The sequence below is a fragment of the Castor canadensis genome, chromosome 5, assembly GCF_047511655.1.
Source record: "Castor canadensis chromosome 5, mCasCan1.hap1v2, whole genome shotgun sequence".
NCBI classification, from domain to species: Eukaryota; Metazoa; Chordata; class Mammalia; order Rodentia; family Castoridae; genus Castor; species Castor canadensis.
Window position 1 is genome coordinate 8048222 of NC_133390.1, and position 16583 is coordinate 8064804.

Sequence of the window (16583 nt, forward strand, 5' to 3'; positions counted from 1 at the left end):
GAGTTGCTACAAATCCTATGATTAATTTTCCCATTAAGCAAGAAAATAGCCATATAAAGTACATTTTTGCAAGAACTTAGAAGCTAATCCAGGGGAAGGGGAAAGTGGCAAATTTCAAAAGGAAGCACTACACCAATTTAAATATTCCCAAAACTGGGCTGGTGGAGTGGCTCAAGTGTTAGACCGCCTGCCTACAAAGCTTGAGGCCCCAAGTATGAACCCCAGTATCGCAAAACAAAACAACAAACCAAATTTCTGTGACTTCCATAGATGCTGTCGCTTAGGCCATGTTTCTCCAAATGAAATGATTTATACAAAGAAATGGTTTCTTCTCGAGTAAGGCAGGTATACACACACACACACACACACACACACAACTTTTTCAAGAAAGACAAGTACATCCTTAAGTCTGAAACAGCCTTAGTGTTCAAAATACAACTTGTAACTAATAAGAGTAAAATGAGATCAACTTGAGGGTCTAACATATATTTTAGTTTAAAAATAATTTAAAGTTATTACTGAACTATTTAATGTCTGAAGTTTTTATTTTATTAGAAAGTATTTTCAATTTTAGGCAGTACAATTGTGACAGAAAATCAGTTTCATACCAAAAATACACTTTCAATTACTTACCAAACAAATAAAAACAAATTTCATTTATTTGATCTTTTCAGAAGGTAATATACAGTAAAAATTCAATATTGTATATATGACAGATGTATAATTAAGCATACATACAAAATGAGTATGTACTGAATTTTCAGAAACAAAAGGTAAAAATAAATAGCAATGATAAAACTTTGGAAAAAATAATAGACATTTTAGTTGTGGAAAATATGATTCTTAATTATATACACATAATTATATACTTAATAGAAAGCTATCTCTTTAAGATTACACAAAACATGGGATCAGTAAAAGCATATTTTATGGCATGTAACACTATAATCCCAGGCCACTTTGTTTCTTAACTCCAGGATATAAAATACTTATGTTTGCTAATATAATAAAAGGTGTGAAGTATTCAAAAAACATTGTTTTCCTCAACTCATATTAACCTGTAGTAATCCCACAAAAGGCTGTATAAGAAATTTCACAAAAAGAAATATTGAAATAATTATTATGCCCACTTCATGTTGACTAAAAAGACAAAATGGGCTTCAAAGTAAATGTGGTGGTCATTTGATATTTTCAATACTTTATACAAAGATTGTTTCTTTGCCCTATAAAACACTTTGTGTTTAATCATAATTAGCAATCTCAGCACAAGAAAAGTACAGGCAAAATGGAGTCGGTTTCTGCTTACCTTATTTTCATTAAAAAAAAAAAAAAGTGAGGAGATAAGGAAGGATTCATAGATGAGACACTAATGCTGCCAAGCGTGGGCTCACATCTGTAATCCTAGCTACAGGAGAGGTGAAGGTAGGAGGATCACAGTTAAGAGGACAGTTAGGGCAAAAACAAAAACAACAACAAAAAACCCATTAGAACCTATCCTAGAAAATAACTAAAGCAAAAAGGGCTAGGGGTGAGTGGCTCAAGTGGTAGAGTGCTTGCCTAGCCAAGTGCGAGGCCCTGAGTTCAAACCCCAGTACTGCCCACAAAACTCAAGACAAAAACAAAACAACTAAAACCCCACTAAGCTTAATTCTCTTATAATCAGACATTTACTGGGCGTGTTAATAGTTACAAACCTTCCTTAAAATCTTGGAACATATCCATTTTTGTTATGGCACAGCCCTAATTTTGAGAAAAATACACTTTAGGAAACCAGAAAAATTGCACAAACCTTAGGAGCAATTTGAAAAGTTCTTGGTGAAAAACACCTAAGTCTCTAGGGCAATAAAAAAATATGTGTGGGTTTAATTACAAATATTTACATTCAAAACAGAATTTATTTAGCTGCTCAATACCAACAATTCACAGGCATTTCAGAAGTTATGATAATGTGTCCACAATATTTGTGACCACATTTAGATGCATAGAATATAGTAAAGATATGGTTCTTCAGTCTGTTACCTATCATACCTGTAAAACAAAATCGTTTACATTTTCAAAACTGTACAACCCAAAGAACTGAGCAAATACTTTTATTATTTCACATGAAACATACTTTTAAGTACTACTGATTTCACTCATTTGTTCCACAACTTGTCCTAGAATCTCATCGACTACGTCCACATCGTAATTCACTTGCTGAAGATCAAGATCAGGCACAATCATAGCAAGGAGCTGTCCTACGTTAATGCGGAGAGATCGAAGCTTGAGGCTGCAAACACAAATATCAAACTCATCAGATGAGCATTACGATACAGGTTTCTATTCATGTGGCACTTAAAAGCTGAAAGTGAAAACATTAAGATCAAGTCTGTAGAATGATACAGAGCTAAATGAAAAGTAAAACTTCCCTGGAAGAACTGGATATAATTTAATAATTCACTTTATTCAGTAGATGCTAGCGTAGACCCAAGCAGAGTGTCTCATGAACTACTAGCTCATATCGGTTCCTACTTAAGACTAAATATGCAGAATGGAAAAACGTGGACTAGCCAAACACATAAATTAGAAGATGTTATAATATAAAGTTTATTATGACCTAGAAAATAGTGATATGCTAGTAAAAATACTGGTCCAAGACTAAGAATGTATTTCAGCTTCCCTCCAAGGAAAACAAACTCAAACATGTATAAGAGGAAAAAAACATTCTGTGGTCAAGTAACCTTGCAAAACTCTGGGTTAAATAATGTGAAGTAAGCTTTATAAAACTGCAGAATTTCTCTGAACCTGTTACATGCTCCAGTTCACTGACCTGTCCATTTCATCATGCATTTTATAAGAACAGTGTTTTGCTATAAACTCTGGGAAAACCTGGATTAAGATGATTATTATCAATCCTTCCAAGTTCACAGACGTCAATAATCTACACTCAAAAGAAGCTGGCATGATGGGCACCTGTAATCCTAGCACTCAGGTGCTGAGGCAGGAGGACTATGAATTTGAGGCTAGGCAGGGCTATATAGCAAGACCCTATCTCAAAAAAAGTAAACTGATAATTTTACCATATAATCAAGAAAAAGGTTTGGGTTTTTTTTTTGTTGTTTTGGCAGTACTGGAGTTTGAACTCAGGGTCTCATGCTTGCTAGGCAGGCAACCTACCCCCTGAACCACTCTGCCAGCCCTGTTTTATGTTGGATCTTTTCAAGATTAAGGCCTCACGAACTATTTTCCTGGGCTGGCTTCAAACCATGACCCACCTGATCTCTGCCTCCTAAGTAGACAGGATTACAAGAGTAAACTACCAGCACCCCACCAAAATAAAGTTTTTACTGAGGACTTTTACATTTTTTCTCTGTACTAGGGCTTCAAAAGCCAGTGCTTTATATTTAAAGCAAACCTCAATCCAGACTAGCCACATTACAAGTGTCAGTACCCATATATAATTAGTGGCTATCACAGTGGAAAACCCAAGGCTAACAGACTGTCAGTTACTCAGATTAGAAGCAACACTCATTTGGGGACTTGTTCAAAACAGTTTCTTTTTGATAAATGGCAGCAGGGCCCACCTCTGTAAACAGTATAGATGCTTATAGACCCCATTTTCAAAAATACTGGTCAAGATTTTTTTGTGATCCCTTGACCTCCACACTTACGTGCTGCTCTTTTCCATTTCCATGAACAGATGTGATAAAACACTTTAAAAACCTAAGCTAAAAGACAAAGCAGTAATTAACGTCTAGTGAGGTTGGCAGGAGGTGAGACTGTTTCTAATGGTGAGCCACCACGCTTGCCCTTGAACTTCTGCCTTTCCTACGATTGCAAGCGAATCTAGCCATAATTCCAGCTACTTGGGAGGCTGAGACTGGAAGGACCACAGCTCGAGGCCAGCCAGGCAAATAGTTCACAAGACCCCACCTCCAAAATAACGGAGTAAAATGCACTGGAGGTGTGGCTCAAGTGGTAGAGTACCTGCTTTGCAGGTGTGAAGCCCTGAGTACAATCCCCTGTCCCACCAAACAAACAAATACAAGTCTAAGCCAGTTGTAGTGGCACATACCTGAAATCTCAGCACTTAGAAGGCTGAGGTAAGAGGATCATGAGTTTGAGGCCAGCATGGGCTACTTCATGAGACCCTGCCTCAAAAACAAAACAGCAATTAATAAAAAAAAACAGTAACAAACAAATCTAAACAGAACCCCAAGCCCATTTTAGATCTCACAGAGATAGGATAATCATGTATTATTTCTAACAGTAGTATCTGTTCTAGGGCCATTTTTAGTTAATTTGTCTTTTCCTAAAAGTTAAAATTACAGAGTACATAGAGAGACACAAGGATGGGAACTCAAGGAAATGTGCCAAGTACTAAAGTAAAACAAGTCAGATTAATTTAGCCATGGCCAAATTCATCCCATTCTTCAAGACATAGCTCAGTTTACACTTTTCCTCAGAAACACTCTAAGATACTCTTTATTCCTTCTAAATCCCCATGTCTCTTGAATGGAACCAAACTGGCAGCACCATAAGGGACGCTGATGAGTAACCATCCTTGAATTTCCACCATAATGTGGGGATCAGAAATGGATGACCGCTTTCAAATCCACCAGCTAAGGTTGAACGCCATCAAGACGCAGATTTTTGTGAAAACCTTTACAGGGAAGACCATCATGCTTGAGGCTGAACCCTCGGATACTACAGAAAATGTCAAGGCCAAGATCCAGTTTAAGGACGGAATCCCTCCTGATCAGCAAAGACTGATCTTTGCTGGTAAGTAACTAGAAGATGAACATACTCTGTGAGACTACAACATTCAAAAGGAGTCCACCCTTCCTCTTGTGTTGAGACTTCATGGTAGTGCTAAAAAAAAGAAGAAGTCCTACAAAACTCCCAAGAAGAATAAGTGTAAGAGAAACAAGGTTAAGTTGGACGTCTTGAAATACTGTAAGGTTGATGAAAATGGCAAAATTAGCCGCCTCTGCCATGAGACTGGAGTGGTGCTGGAGTTTTTATGGCTAGCCACTTCGACAGACACTCCTGTGGCAAGTGTTGTCTGACTTACTGCTTTAATAACCAGAAGACAAGAAACTGTGAATGGATTAATAAAAGATGTAGGAAAAAAAAAAAAAAAAGAAATGGATGACCAGTGACATGTCCTGGTAGGATTATCTATTTAATTTGTGCTAACAGATAAAATTAGTTTGCTAGTCATAACTGCAGCCGCAGCAAAAAGCCTCCTTTAATATTACCTTTCCCCATCAGTGTAATTTACAGACTCCTCAATGTTACTTGAAGTTGAAACGTCTGTTCCTGTCTGTTGACATGTAGATTTTAACTGTTCAATTTCAGTTTTGAGTTCTTCACACTGAGAACGAATTTGTGATTTTTCCATTGCTAATAATTCAACCTGACCAAAAAAAAAAAAAAAAAAAAAAAGAATTTTGTAAGTGTAAAATTTTAAAATACTATTCAAATCCAAATTTAATCTAAGAGAACCACCTTGATAAAATTACCAGCTATCAAAACCCTAAATGCACAGATACTTTTCTTTTTTCCCCCCAGTGCTAGAGATTAAACCCAGGACCGTAACCTTGCTAAGCAAGCATGCTACCACTGAGCTACATCTCCAGCTCCCCATGGTGTTCTATAAACAGTCTCATTTGTTTAGCTTTACTTTTATGTCTTTGGTTTTTTTCCCTGCGGTACTGAAGTTTGAACTCAAGGCCTTATGCTTGCTAGACAGGCACTCTGCCACTCAGGCCACACCTCCAGCCCTTATCTCTTTATAGAGAGAAAACAAAATGTTAATTACCATTTGACCAAAATTAAGTGGTACATAGAAACTGAAACACCAAGATGCCATCCCTGATTATATTATTAAGCCACAGTGGTTTTCATTTTATGCACACTCAATATTAAGTTAGAACATCAAGTTTATATTGATTTTTGTATATTTTGTCTTTTAGCTCTCGAGTTTACCCATCATGAAGTATTTGCAGTTTTATCAGTGATATTTGCAGGAAGAGGAAGTATAACACTATAATGTACTTTGAAAACTTTTTGGTAGGGAACCCTTTCAAACATAAAATGGATTTTTTAAAAAAGCAGCTTCAGCTCAACGCCAGTGAGATGTGCCTATCATCCCAAGCTAGTGAGAGGCTGAGATTGGAAGGATCACAGCTCAAGGCCAGCCAAGACAAAAAAGTTTGCAAGACCCCACCTCCAGGGAAAAAATCTGAGTGTGGTGGTCTATGCCTGTCATCCCAGCAAAAGTAGCAATTGTAAAATAGGAGGATCATGGTCCAGACCAGCCTGGGAAAAGAGCAAGACCCTATTTCCAAAGTAACCAGAGCAAAAATGAATGGAGGCACGGCTTGAGCTATAGAGTTTAAACCCCAGTACCACAGGAGGGAGATGGGTGGATTTGGATTTTGGCACGGGGAGGGGGGAGAGACAATGTTTCTTGAATCTGAAGTGGGACATATGCAGAGACTACTACTTGTCTTCTGAAATCTGTTTTTCTCCTTTTTCCTAAGTAAATGATCTCTTGCATACAGACTATATTTCCCAGGCATCTATTAGTCACATAGAATATAAGCAACTCCTCCTTTCTTTGCAGCTTAGAATGTAGATATAATGGTTGGACCTGAACAGTCATCCCAGATCACAAATGCACCTCAGAAAACAAAGTAATGACACAGAAAGAGCCTACATCTGAGATAACTGTGGAGTAGCCAACTTATTTGGGTATTGTGCACAAACCTAATCCTAACAAAGGGTTCATGTATAAAAAGATACTAATATCCACCTCATATAGTTATCAATTTCTTTTTTCTGGTGATACTGAGGTTTGAATGCAGGGCTTCACGCTTGCTAAGCAGGCATGCTAGCGCTTAAGCCACTTAGCCATCATCAGATAGTTATCAAAAGTATACTAATAATGATAACTGGTGCAAAGCTCCAAATATATTGAGTTTCTGAGTGTCTTAATAGAGATATTCGGAGTTGACCAATTATTCATTGTATAGCAATGAATGTCCTGTGCACCGTGGGACATTTACCACACCTGGCCACTTCCCACTATTTTCTAGTAATATGCTCAAGATATTGTAGGAACCAAAAATGTTCCTACATCTCCCTATGACCACAGGAGGCCCACTCCCCAGTTACTAACCAGGAGTAACAGACACTCAGAAAAAAGAATTATTACTGAGTGAAAGTATTCCAATTTAGAAATGGCAGTTCTTTAAGGACTTCAATAGCTTTGAACTAATGACTGTGTTGCATGATACAACTCACCTCACGTTTATACTGATCCCTCTCAACAATACATTTGTCCAGTCGTCTAAATACATCATCAAGCTGCACAGCCATTTCATCCATTTCACTTTTATTCTCACTATTAGAACACTGACTGCATTCAGCTTTTACATGTTGCAAAGTACTACACTGCTTTTTCAGCCTTTCTATTTCTTCCAAAGCTTGCTGATACTTCGACACTATATGGTCTAGACTTTCAGATTTGCCATTAATACTGTCAAGTAAAAATACTCCATCAGTTTCAGTTTCAGTAGATTGATGGCAAGTTTCCTTCTTCACATATTTGTCATTCATTTCTAGTATTCTTTGTTGTAACACTTTGATTCGGTCAGTAAACATGTAACACTGTCTCTTATAATTATCTTTTTCTTGGGTAATTAAAAGAAGCTCATTTCTCAGTCCTTGTAGCTGGCAGCCAACATCATCCACAGACTTATCAAAGGTTTCCTGGGTGTCCTGTGTCTTTGCTTCAGCATCTACACAGGACGGCAGCATTGCCGTGTCACTTCCTACACCTATTTCATTTTCAATAGATTCTTCCTTTTTAACAACTAAACTTGGCACTTCAGTCTGGGTGGCTGCGGCAGTGCCCTGATCACATCTGGATGAGGAGGTGCTTGTTGAACTAGCTTGGCCACAAGGTTCAGTATCACCCACAAGCTGAACCTGAACACCACCTTGCTCAATGTGACTTTGTTCAGGTTTGAGTTCAACATCATGATCTACTGCAGGTTTGGGAGTACTATTTTCTTCTAAGATGATGACGTCTTCATCATCATCATCATTTTTATAAGCTGAATTTTCAAATGCTTGATTGCTCAATCTCCGGTTCTTTGCATTCAAAATTGAAGAACGAGTAGAAAGTCTCCGTTTCATGCTGGGAAAAAAATTAAAATTATAACATACAAATATAGAAACAAAAGATAACCCTGAAGTAATCATTCTAACAAATTCACTTTGTAACAATTTCAAAATTATCTTGACATTCTAAGAAATACCCACTCTCATTAAAAAAAAAAAAAAAAAACGAACAAACTATATATATAGTACTCTCATTGAACTAATGAGGTAATTATTTTCTCCTTTTACAGACAGGAAATAGTGAGCTACTAAGATCTCTGAAATACCTGTTCTGTAAACTGTCAAACGCCTCTCCATGTGATGACTTCCAAGCATTCAAAGAGCACATACCCAAAATGAATGCTACCTATCCAGGCCCCTTCTTTGTACTCTCAAGAGAATGGTACACCATTCCCATTTTGCCTGACACAATTTTTGTAATGTTTAATGATGAAAGGGAAAAGCCATAAAGCAAGGCAGTATTCCCTATCATTTTACCAAAACAACTTCCCAAGGATTAAAAGTTGCCTCATTTCCATTTACATAGCAGAGTTTCCTGTAAATGTATCACCAGATTACTATTTCTCACACTTGGGTATTTGTATTCTTTTCTATTTGAACCTTATATATTAGAACTCTTTGATCTGAGGCCAGATTTTTGCTTTCTTGGGTTTACTCTCATGTTGAGGGCATACAATCTCCCAGAACCTTGAGAAAGGGTGTACAGGACTAACAAACATGAAGTTCTGCATAATGTAAACTTCTTAAACGAAGTGTGGGGCACACTTAGGAGGCCAGTCTGGGATACGTATCGAGGCCCTGTTTATAAACAAACAAACAAACCTGTCTCTATTCATCTCTCAATTTTACTGCTGGCTATTCTACGGACTTACAAACAAAGTTATTTTCTCAAAAATTTAAAAGCATCATTCCATTTTCATCTATCATTGCTTCAGTCACTCCTGATCTTCTGCAGTTTGTGTTAACTGCTTCATGTTTTTCTTTACTTATGATACTGATCATCTTAAAAGCAGTAATTTTCATACACAAACAGGTCACAATTTGATCAAATTCCACAATGTATACAACTGACATTGTTTAAGAAATTTAAATAGATGGCAGAGGAGGGTGGGGGAAAATTCAGACAAAAACCAAAGTAACTTGACCTTAAGACTTCTTACTTTCATGTGGTTTTCTACAACTGCATTATCATCTTAGAAGTGTCATATAAAGGTCCCACTCAATATTCCACAAGAGGAAATACACATCTTCACTAACCTGTTGCTGTCAGGTTCAGTCTGGGGTGAAACTCGATGATTATTTAAAAGTCTTGTTGCATAGGAATTTGCCACTTCTGAAACATGTCCTCTTGGAACACTTTCTTTCAAAGGAGAGAAGTTCTGACTTGCCACAGGGGTTGTCCGAAACAACAGTTCAGTATTAATCTGTTGGAGGGGAAAAAAAATGAATCTTAAAGGTATCATTTTAATGTGACAAGCCCAAAACAAAAGACAGACTTTCTCCTTATCCAAGAAGACATTGAGAATTATTCTGCACATGTAAATTACTTGTGCTAACTAACCAAGGAGTAACAGACCAGTAAGTCAAATTCATTCTGCAAGTGAGCTAAGAAAAGCTTTACATTTTTAAAGGATGTGAACAAAACAAACAATATGCAACAGAGAACGCACGTGGTCCACAAAGCCAAAAAAGATTTACTATGTGATGATCTGACATAAAGAACTTACCAAGATAAAATAAAAATGAAAATTTCTAATTGAAAATAGTTATAAAGAACCAAAGTAAGTCTGTTATTCTTTTTCCCTCTGATCTGAGTTCACACTCAAAACTATAGCAAATATTTGGTCTTTGTGTGAAAGACCTAAGCCTTTCACACGAGAAATCTAGCCACTTACTTCTACTCAAATGCTTACCCAAAGCTCAGGTTTGGGTTGTTCTCTAGTGCTGGGGATCAAATGCAGGGCCCTGCACATGGTAGGCAAGCACTCTACCAACCACTGAAAAACTCCCCACCTCCTGGGTTTTGAGACAGGGTCTTTACGTTGCTCTGGTTGGCCTCAAATTTGCAAACCTTCTGCCTCTACTTCCTGACTTTTAGAATCACAGATGTGCAGCACAATGCTCAGCATCCAAAGCTCCATAACACTTTTAGGTACTAAGAAAGGAATATAAAGACCTGGCTGAGTTGTTACCGAAGGGAAAGAAAACACTAGCCTTGTTCCAGGTCAGCAACAGAACATGGCTCCCTGGGTGCTCCTGTGATTTTTTTCTTCTTCCTTAACTGCCTATCTAAAAGTAAGATTCCATTTTTTCTTTTTGTGGTACTAGGGATTAACCCAGGGCCTTGTGCTTGCCAAGTGTTCTACTACTTGAGTAGACCTCAGGTCCATTTCTGTTGTTCTGTACTACTTGTTTTTGAGAGAGATTGATTGTAGCCCAGTCTCCTGCCTCAATCTCTCAGTACTGGGAATGAAGGTGTGCCTATGCCACACCTAGCTCTCTAACAGTAAGATGCTTCGTTTGTTTTTTGGCGGTACTGGGGTTTGAACTCAGGGCCTTGTGCACGCTAAGCAAATGCTTGACCATTTGAGCCATGCCTCCAGCCCTCTAACAATAAGAGTCTTAAAGGAAGGTTTATCTTAGTTCAGATGATGCCCAACAAAGCAATACAACTGAACAGTATGAATAAGGTTACTGGGTTAGGGAGAGTTGAAAAAAAGGGCAAAAAGGAGATTTAACTGAATAAACACTATCCTTCCAATCTCTTAAGTCCAAACCTTTGTTCAGTATCAGTTAAACTAAGTACTACCAAAAATAAGACAGAGTTATAAAATGGAAGACTTAATTACCCGAGGGATCACTTCTGGTTGTTTGATCCTGAATTTTTCCTTGTTGCTTCAAAAGAAAGATAAAAAATGAACACATTTACATTTGTATCATTGTTTCTCAATCCCATTTTTCAATGACACAGCTGTGTCATTACCAAGTTACACTACTCAATGGATTTCTCTACATTCATTGTGGCAAGCCCTAAAACAAGGAAATAATTTCCTTTTCTTAAGTCCTCCCTTTCCCCCAATCTTACTGGCACTGTAATGTCTGCCTGAAACTTTCAAACCCTACAGATCTGGATCTCAAACCTGGGTTTTATTTTTGGCACCACTGGGGTTTGAACTCTTGACTTTGCACTTCCAAGGCAGGCACTCTACAGCTTAAGCCATACCTCTAGTCCCAATTTTGTTTGCTGTTTCTCCCTCTCCCACCTCCCACACCTTTCAACTAGTCTATTATATAGGCTTTTAATTGGTTTCTTTAGTTCCAATATTGTTGCCAAATTTAATTAAAGGATAGTATACTATTACACAGCAAACTACCTGAAAAGTTCTTAGTGAACTTGGCCTTCTGTGTATATTACATTAAAGTTTCCACACCTTATCTTATCCCACTTGCATTTTCCATCATTCTTATTCATAGATTTAAGCTTCCCTTTTCACTCTTACCTTAATCATCTTGCTCCTGGCAAAGAATATCACAAAAATGACTCCTTTCATGAAGTTTCCTGATCCCTACCTGCCCTACAAAAGTAATCTCTCCTTTTGAGCTTCCTTACAATACAGAATTGTACCTTTTGCAGCACTCATCGGCTTCTTTTTTAAAAGACAGTTTTATTTTATTTTTGTTTTAGCATACTTAAAATACAAGGGGATTTCGTTTGTGATAATTTCAGGCCTACTTGGAACAAATTCGCCCTTCCATCATATTTCCATTCCTCATTCTGTTCTCGCTCCCCTTTTACTAAGTGGTTGGTTTCCGCTTTTTTCCCCCCTCGATTCTCTTCACCGCCTTCAGTATTCTTTGCTTGCCCCTCCTCTACTCATCACCTTCTAATTGGTAATAAACACTGTCTTGCTTTTCTGTTAAATAAGCTCCTAAGGCAAGTTTTCACATACAATTCATCTATCTAGGACTCAAAAAGATAAACTACTGTTTTGAAAACAAAATTTTTTTTGAAAGCAAAATTTATTAAGAAAGGAATATACACTTTTCTTTTTTGTTCTTTGGTAGAACTGGGGTTTGAACTTGCAGAGCAAGTGCTCTACTGCTTGAGCCACACCTCCAGTCCATTTTGCTCTGGTTATTTTGGAGATTACTATTTACCAGGCGTGGCCTTGAACCATGATCCTCCTGATCTCAGCCTCCCAAGTAGCTAGGATTATAGGCGTCAGCCACCAGCACCCAACTCAAACTATCTTGATAAGACAGTAATAAATATCAAGTCATTAAACAAGTTATTAACAACATGAGCTTAAAAAGAAAACCAAACTAGCACGTGCTATTACGCACTGCACATCATCTTTTTAGTTACATTAGCCTACTCTTTATTTCCTCACTGGACATTAACATACTACTTACTTCTTTTTGTATGTTTTCTCATAAGTGGGATGTACTAAATCCTCATCTTCAGGTTCTTCTGGAACTTCACAATTTCTAGACAGAAAAATCATAGGGGAATAACACGTCACCAGCGCCTATTTATACATCTTGAATATTACTTTCTGTCTTTCCAAAAAGGGTCCTACCAACTATATGGTACCTGAACTGTGGGTCAGGGTTATTGGAGCAATACCATTTTTCTGGAAGTTGATCTATCCCATCTGGTAATTTTCGCCACTTTAAACAAGAATCACATTGAACCCATGTCTGATCAGGACGTTTCCTGTAACAAAACAAAAAAAATGTTAACGTGGAAGTATGAACTCTAAGTGCCTCATCAGATTATTCTATATCATTTCTACCACAAAAGGCCCAAGTACATAATTCTTTTCCTGAAAATTCAGCGAGGTAACTGTATTTGTTATATATCAATTTAAATTTTTAAAAGCAATCATTTGGCTACCTGCAAAGTGTTAAGTCACAGATCAATTAGAATACGGCAATTTAAATGATCTGATTAACCACATACTATTAAAATTGTTTTCCATAATAATGGTAACTTAAAAATCATTCCAAATACCTTGCCCTGAAATATTAGGTTAGCAACTACAATGTCAAATGTACAGTAAATCTGTTATCACAACAAACCAACCCAAGTACAGAAAATAGAGCAGTATTACTATAATGTAAGTAATTTTTACCACTGTAAGTAATTTCAAGTTATATAACTAGATTTTTACTTTCTATGGTAATATTTATCTGAATAATTAAATTTGTACAATTTTTTTTTCGGTGGTACTAAGGTTGGAACTCAGGGTTTCATGCTTGCTACCACTCGAATCATTCCACCAATGGGTTTGATCCTCACTACCACAGAACAAAAACAAAAAAACAAGCTGGAGGTATTAGCAGGATAAAGGCAAGGCAGCCTGTCTTCCATTATGCACCTGTGTCCTCTGCTTTAACACATTCTCTTCTGCACTGACTTTATAGCCATCTTGGAATCCAGGAAGGACAGGACCATCTGTCAGGCATTGATGACTCTTACAATAACAAGACCCTGTACAATCTTCAAAGGGCTACCAGACCACCCATGACCACCAAAACACACCTGTGACTGGGACTGTTCATACATACTGCTCCCCAATTCTTCCTCTTATTTAAACTAAGCAAAATGTCTGGTGGGGAAGATGGCTGAAGATGGGTTGAAATGCTGCCTTTCCTCCTCCTGTAAGAGGTGCTTAAACTACTTTTGCTAAAAAGCACTGACTCCTTACTTGAGCCCGTGAATTAACTAAACACAGGAGAAAAGCTTGGCATCACTGTTTGTACCTATTGTCCTTTGCTCTGAGCCATTCTCTCCTGCAGCCATCTTGGAATTAAAAAAGCACAGGAATAATCAATAACATCTTCATGATAAGGGACCAAAACTACCCCCAACAAGTAGAGCCTTCTCAGGATGGATCACCTGCCTGACTCTAGATAACAACTCCATAATCTCTCCCCAAACAAGGACTGAGCTAATGACCAGCTAGCCCACAGCTGTGACTGGGATGTTTAACCATGCATACCTTTGTCCCCTGCCTCTAGTTCTTTGTCTAGTTAAACCTATAACTCATATCTATACCCCAAAGGTGGCTGAAGATGGAGAGTGCTTACTCTGCCTCTTCCCACAAAGTGTCCTGAGCCCTTGTAATAAATCTCCTTTCTCTGCCTTCACTGTGGCTCTTTATTTGGTATATAGGGGTGAGTGGCTGGACCTGGCATGTGGAATCCCAAGTTTGGCTCTTGGGTCTAAAACTCTGGTTTCACTCCCATGGGTGCCTATGCTGTATAATAAAATTCCTTTCACTATCTTTCACCATTACTCATCTTTCATATTTGGTGTTGGAGCAAGTGGCCGAATCTGACCTATGAAATCCAGGAGTATGGGTCTGAGACCTAAAACATCCTATAGAAGAACTGGTGATCACAGAAAAAAGGGACAAAATGCTCCCTTTAGGCATTAGTCACTTGCAGCTAGTTGGTCCTGGAGAGAGAGGGAAGATGGAATTGGTGCCCCGTAGCTACAATTACTTTTATTTCAGGAGCTTCATCTTTCCACTTATGAGTGCACTGTCTGGAAAGGTCCCACTTGGGACCTCCTTGGCCCTGAGAAAGTGGGGCATCTGTTTGTGCCATTTTGAGGGAGGCACATTCAGGTAAAATGACACTAGGGAATTTAGAGGATTCATCCCCCCTTGATTTGGGGGAGAACTCGTGTCCCATTCTGGCTCTTGTTAAAGATTTCTACCTGTGTCCTCAGTTCTGGAAGGTTTTTTCATCTTTCATGTTTAAACTGTTTCTTTTAGACTTTGCATGTCTTGTACAACTGTATTCCATCTAAAAGTATTTTGAAAAAAATATTGCAGGGCCTACCAGGATCAACTAAGAGCAGTAATGGTTCCTGCCCCGAGGTCAGACTTGAGCGATGGAATCAGTTAGTCTGCTCATTATGCCAGAATTCACAGAGGACTTCGTAGAAGGTGGAAGGAAATGCCACCAGAGCCACCATGCCTCTTCCTGCAGACCCAATACCAGAGGTACTACTTCTGCCATGAAAGCATCTCACATTCTGGTAGGCTGAGGCTGCTTTATGCCTCTGCCTGTCACCCATCATTCAGGGCAGACCAATGCCCCTTTGTAGCAACTCTTGCTCACAGAAGAAGGTGAAGAACAAAGGGTGCAGGTCCTGACTCAGGACGCTTCGATCATGAGTTGGGGACAGACATAAGAAACCCACCCCCAAAGAAAACTTGGGAGGTTTAAGGAGATCTATGATTTGTTTGAAAGTTAAAAAAGATCATGAGTCCATCTTGTTGCCACATGGGGAAAACTGAAACCTATGACTGAAAGGTTTGAAAATACTCTAAATTAATGTGTTTATATGTGTTATCTTTATACATTAGACTATCAAACATTGGGCAAAAAGTTCATTTGCCCTGGAATTCCAGAAAACAACTACCATCTTTCAGCTCATTTTTATGTTCGCTTCAGTTTGGGCATGGCTTATTCAAAATGTGTGCATGTATGCGTGTATACACACATCTTTAGGATGGTTCTTAAACTGCTATTGTAAAGTTAGTATGCAAAAACTCTTCCAAAAGCTGGTCATTCAAAAGGCCCTTAAGTGTTTCTAAGCTAAGCACTGAAGAGTAACTTTTAAATACTTGGGACTACAGAAAAGGAAAAATAGTAGTATTTTAAAAGACCATTTAAAAATGAAGCCATCTAAAGCTGCCTGATGTGGACAGGTAGTCTTAACCTCTCTCATTCTGTCAGAATTTTGATTTGTAAATTGTTTTTGTACAGAAAAATAGTTTACTTTCTTCCTGGGTCTTAATTAAAACAAAAGACTACTATTTTATTAAAAATATAAAGCTTTGGTGCTTTTGTTGGCGATTACTTGACTGTATACGCATGAGTTTGTTTCTGAGTTTTCTATTATGTTCCATTTGTCTGTTTTTATGCCAGTACAATACTTTTTTGTGGTGCTGAGGATTGACCCCAAGCCCTCTCACACATGTACAATACTCTTTTGATTACTGTAGCTTCATAATTAAAAAATAAATAAAAAATTTTGTTCAAATTTAAAAATATTGTAGCAGTTAACTCAAAATACAAATTTTAAAAAAGAGTCAGAAAAGGATCAGCAAAAAGGAAAATATAAGAACTTTTGTGGTATATTTTTGGAGAAGTAAAGAAAAAAATGTTTTTGGGTGAAAAAGGATTTTATAAAGTAAGATTTGTCCCAAACAATTGTTCTAGAACGCAAAAAAGAGGATTTAGGCACAAACACCAGAAAGCTCAGAACATTACAAAATAAGTGAGTAAATCTCAAAAAGTATGTAAAAGATGCAACATAAAAAAAAAAGTGCATGATTAAGTTGGTTATCATTTTAAATATACATGTAAGATTTTCAAAGGTTAAAATTTAA

At 37.7% G+C, this 16583-nt stretch overlaps 1 protein-coding gene and 1 pseudogene across 2 annotated transcripts in view; one reads left to right on the forward strand and one right to left on the reverse strand.

Annotated features, from left to right (window-relative positions):
- Positions 1–641: 641 nt before the first annotated feature.
- Positions 642–16583, reverse strand: part of Morc3 (MORC family CW-type zinc finger 3) — a 43066-nt gene continuing 27124 nt past the window's right edge. The window contains exons 11-18 of one of the 2 annotated variants that reach the window (XM_074072690.1): positions 12767–12889; positions 12586–12660; positions 11022–11067; positions 9430–9596; positions 7291–8188; positions 5241–5398; positions 2114–2269; positions 642–2028 (exon numbers count right to left, since the gene is read on the reverse strand). In XM_074072690.1, coding sequence (XP_073928791.1) covers positions 2116–2269; positions 5241–5398; positions 7291–8188; positions 9430–9596; positions 11022–11067; positions 12586–12660; positions 12767–12889 — 1621 coding nt within the window. In that variant the 3' untranslated portion in view covers positions 642–2028; positions 2114–2115. Of the gene's footprint in view, positions 2270–5240; positions 5399–7290; positions 8189–9429; positions 9597–11021; positions 11068–12585; positions 12661–12766; positions 12890–16583 lie in introns of both variants that reach the window. The other variant, XM_074072689.1, reaches the window with a different exon arrangement.
- LOC109693421 (ubiquitin-ribosomal protein eS31 fusion protein-like) lies at positions 4486–5242 on the forward strand (annotated as a pseudogene).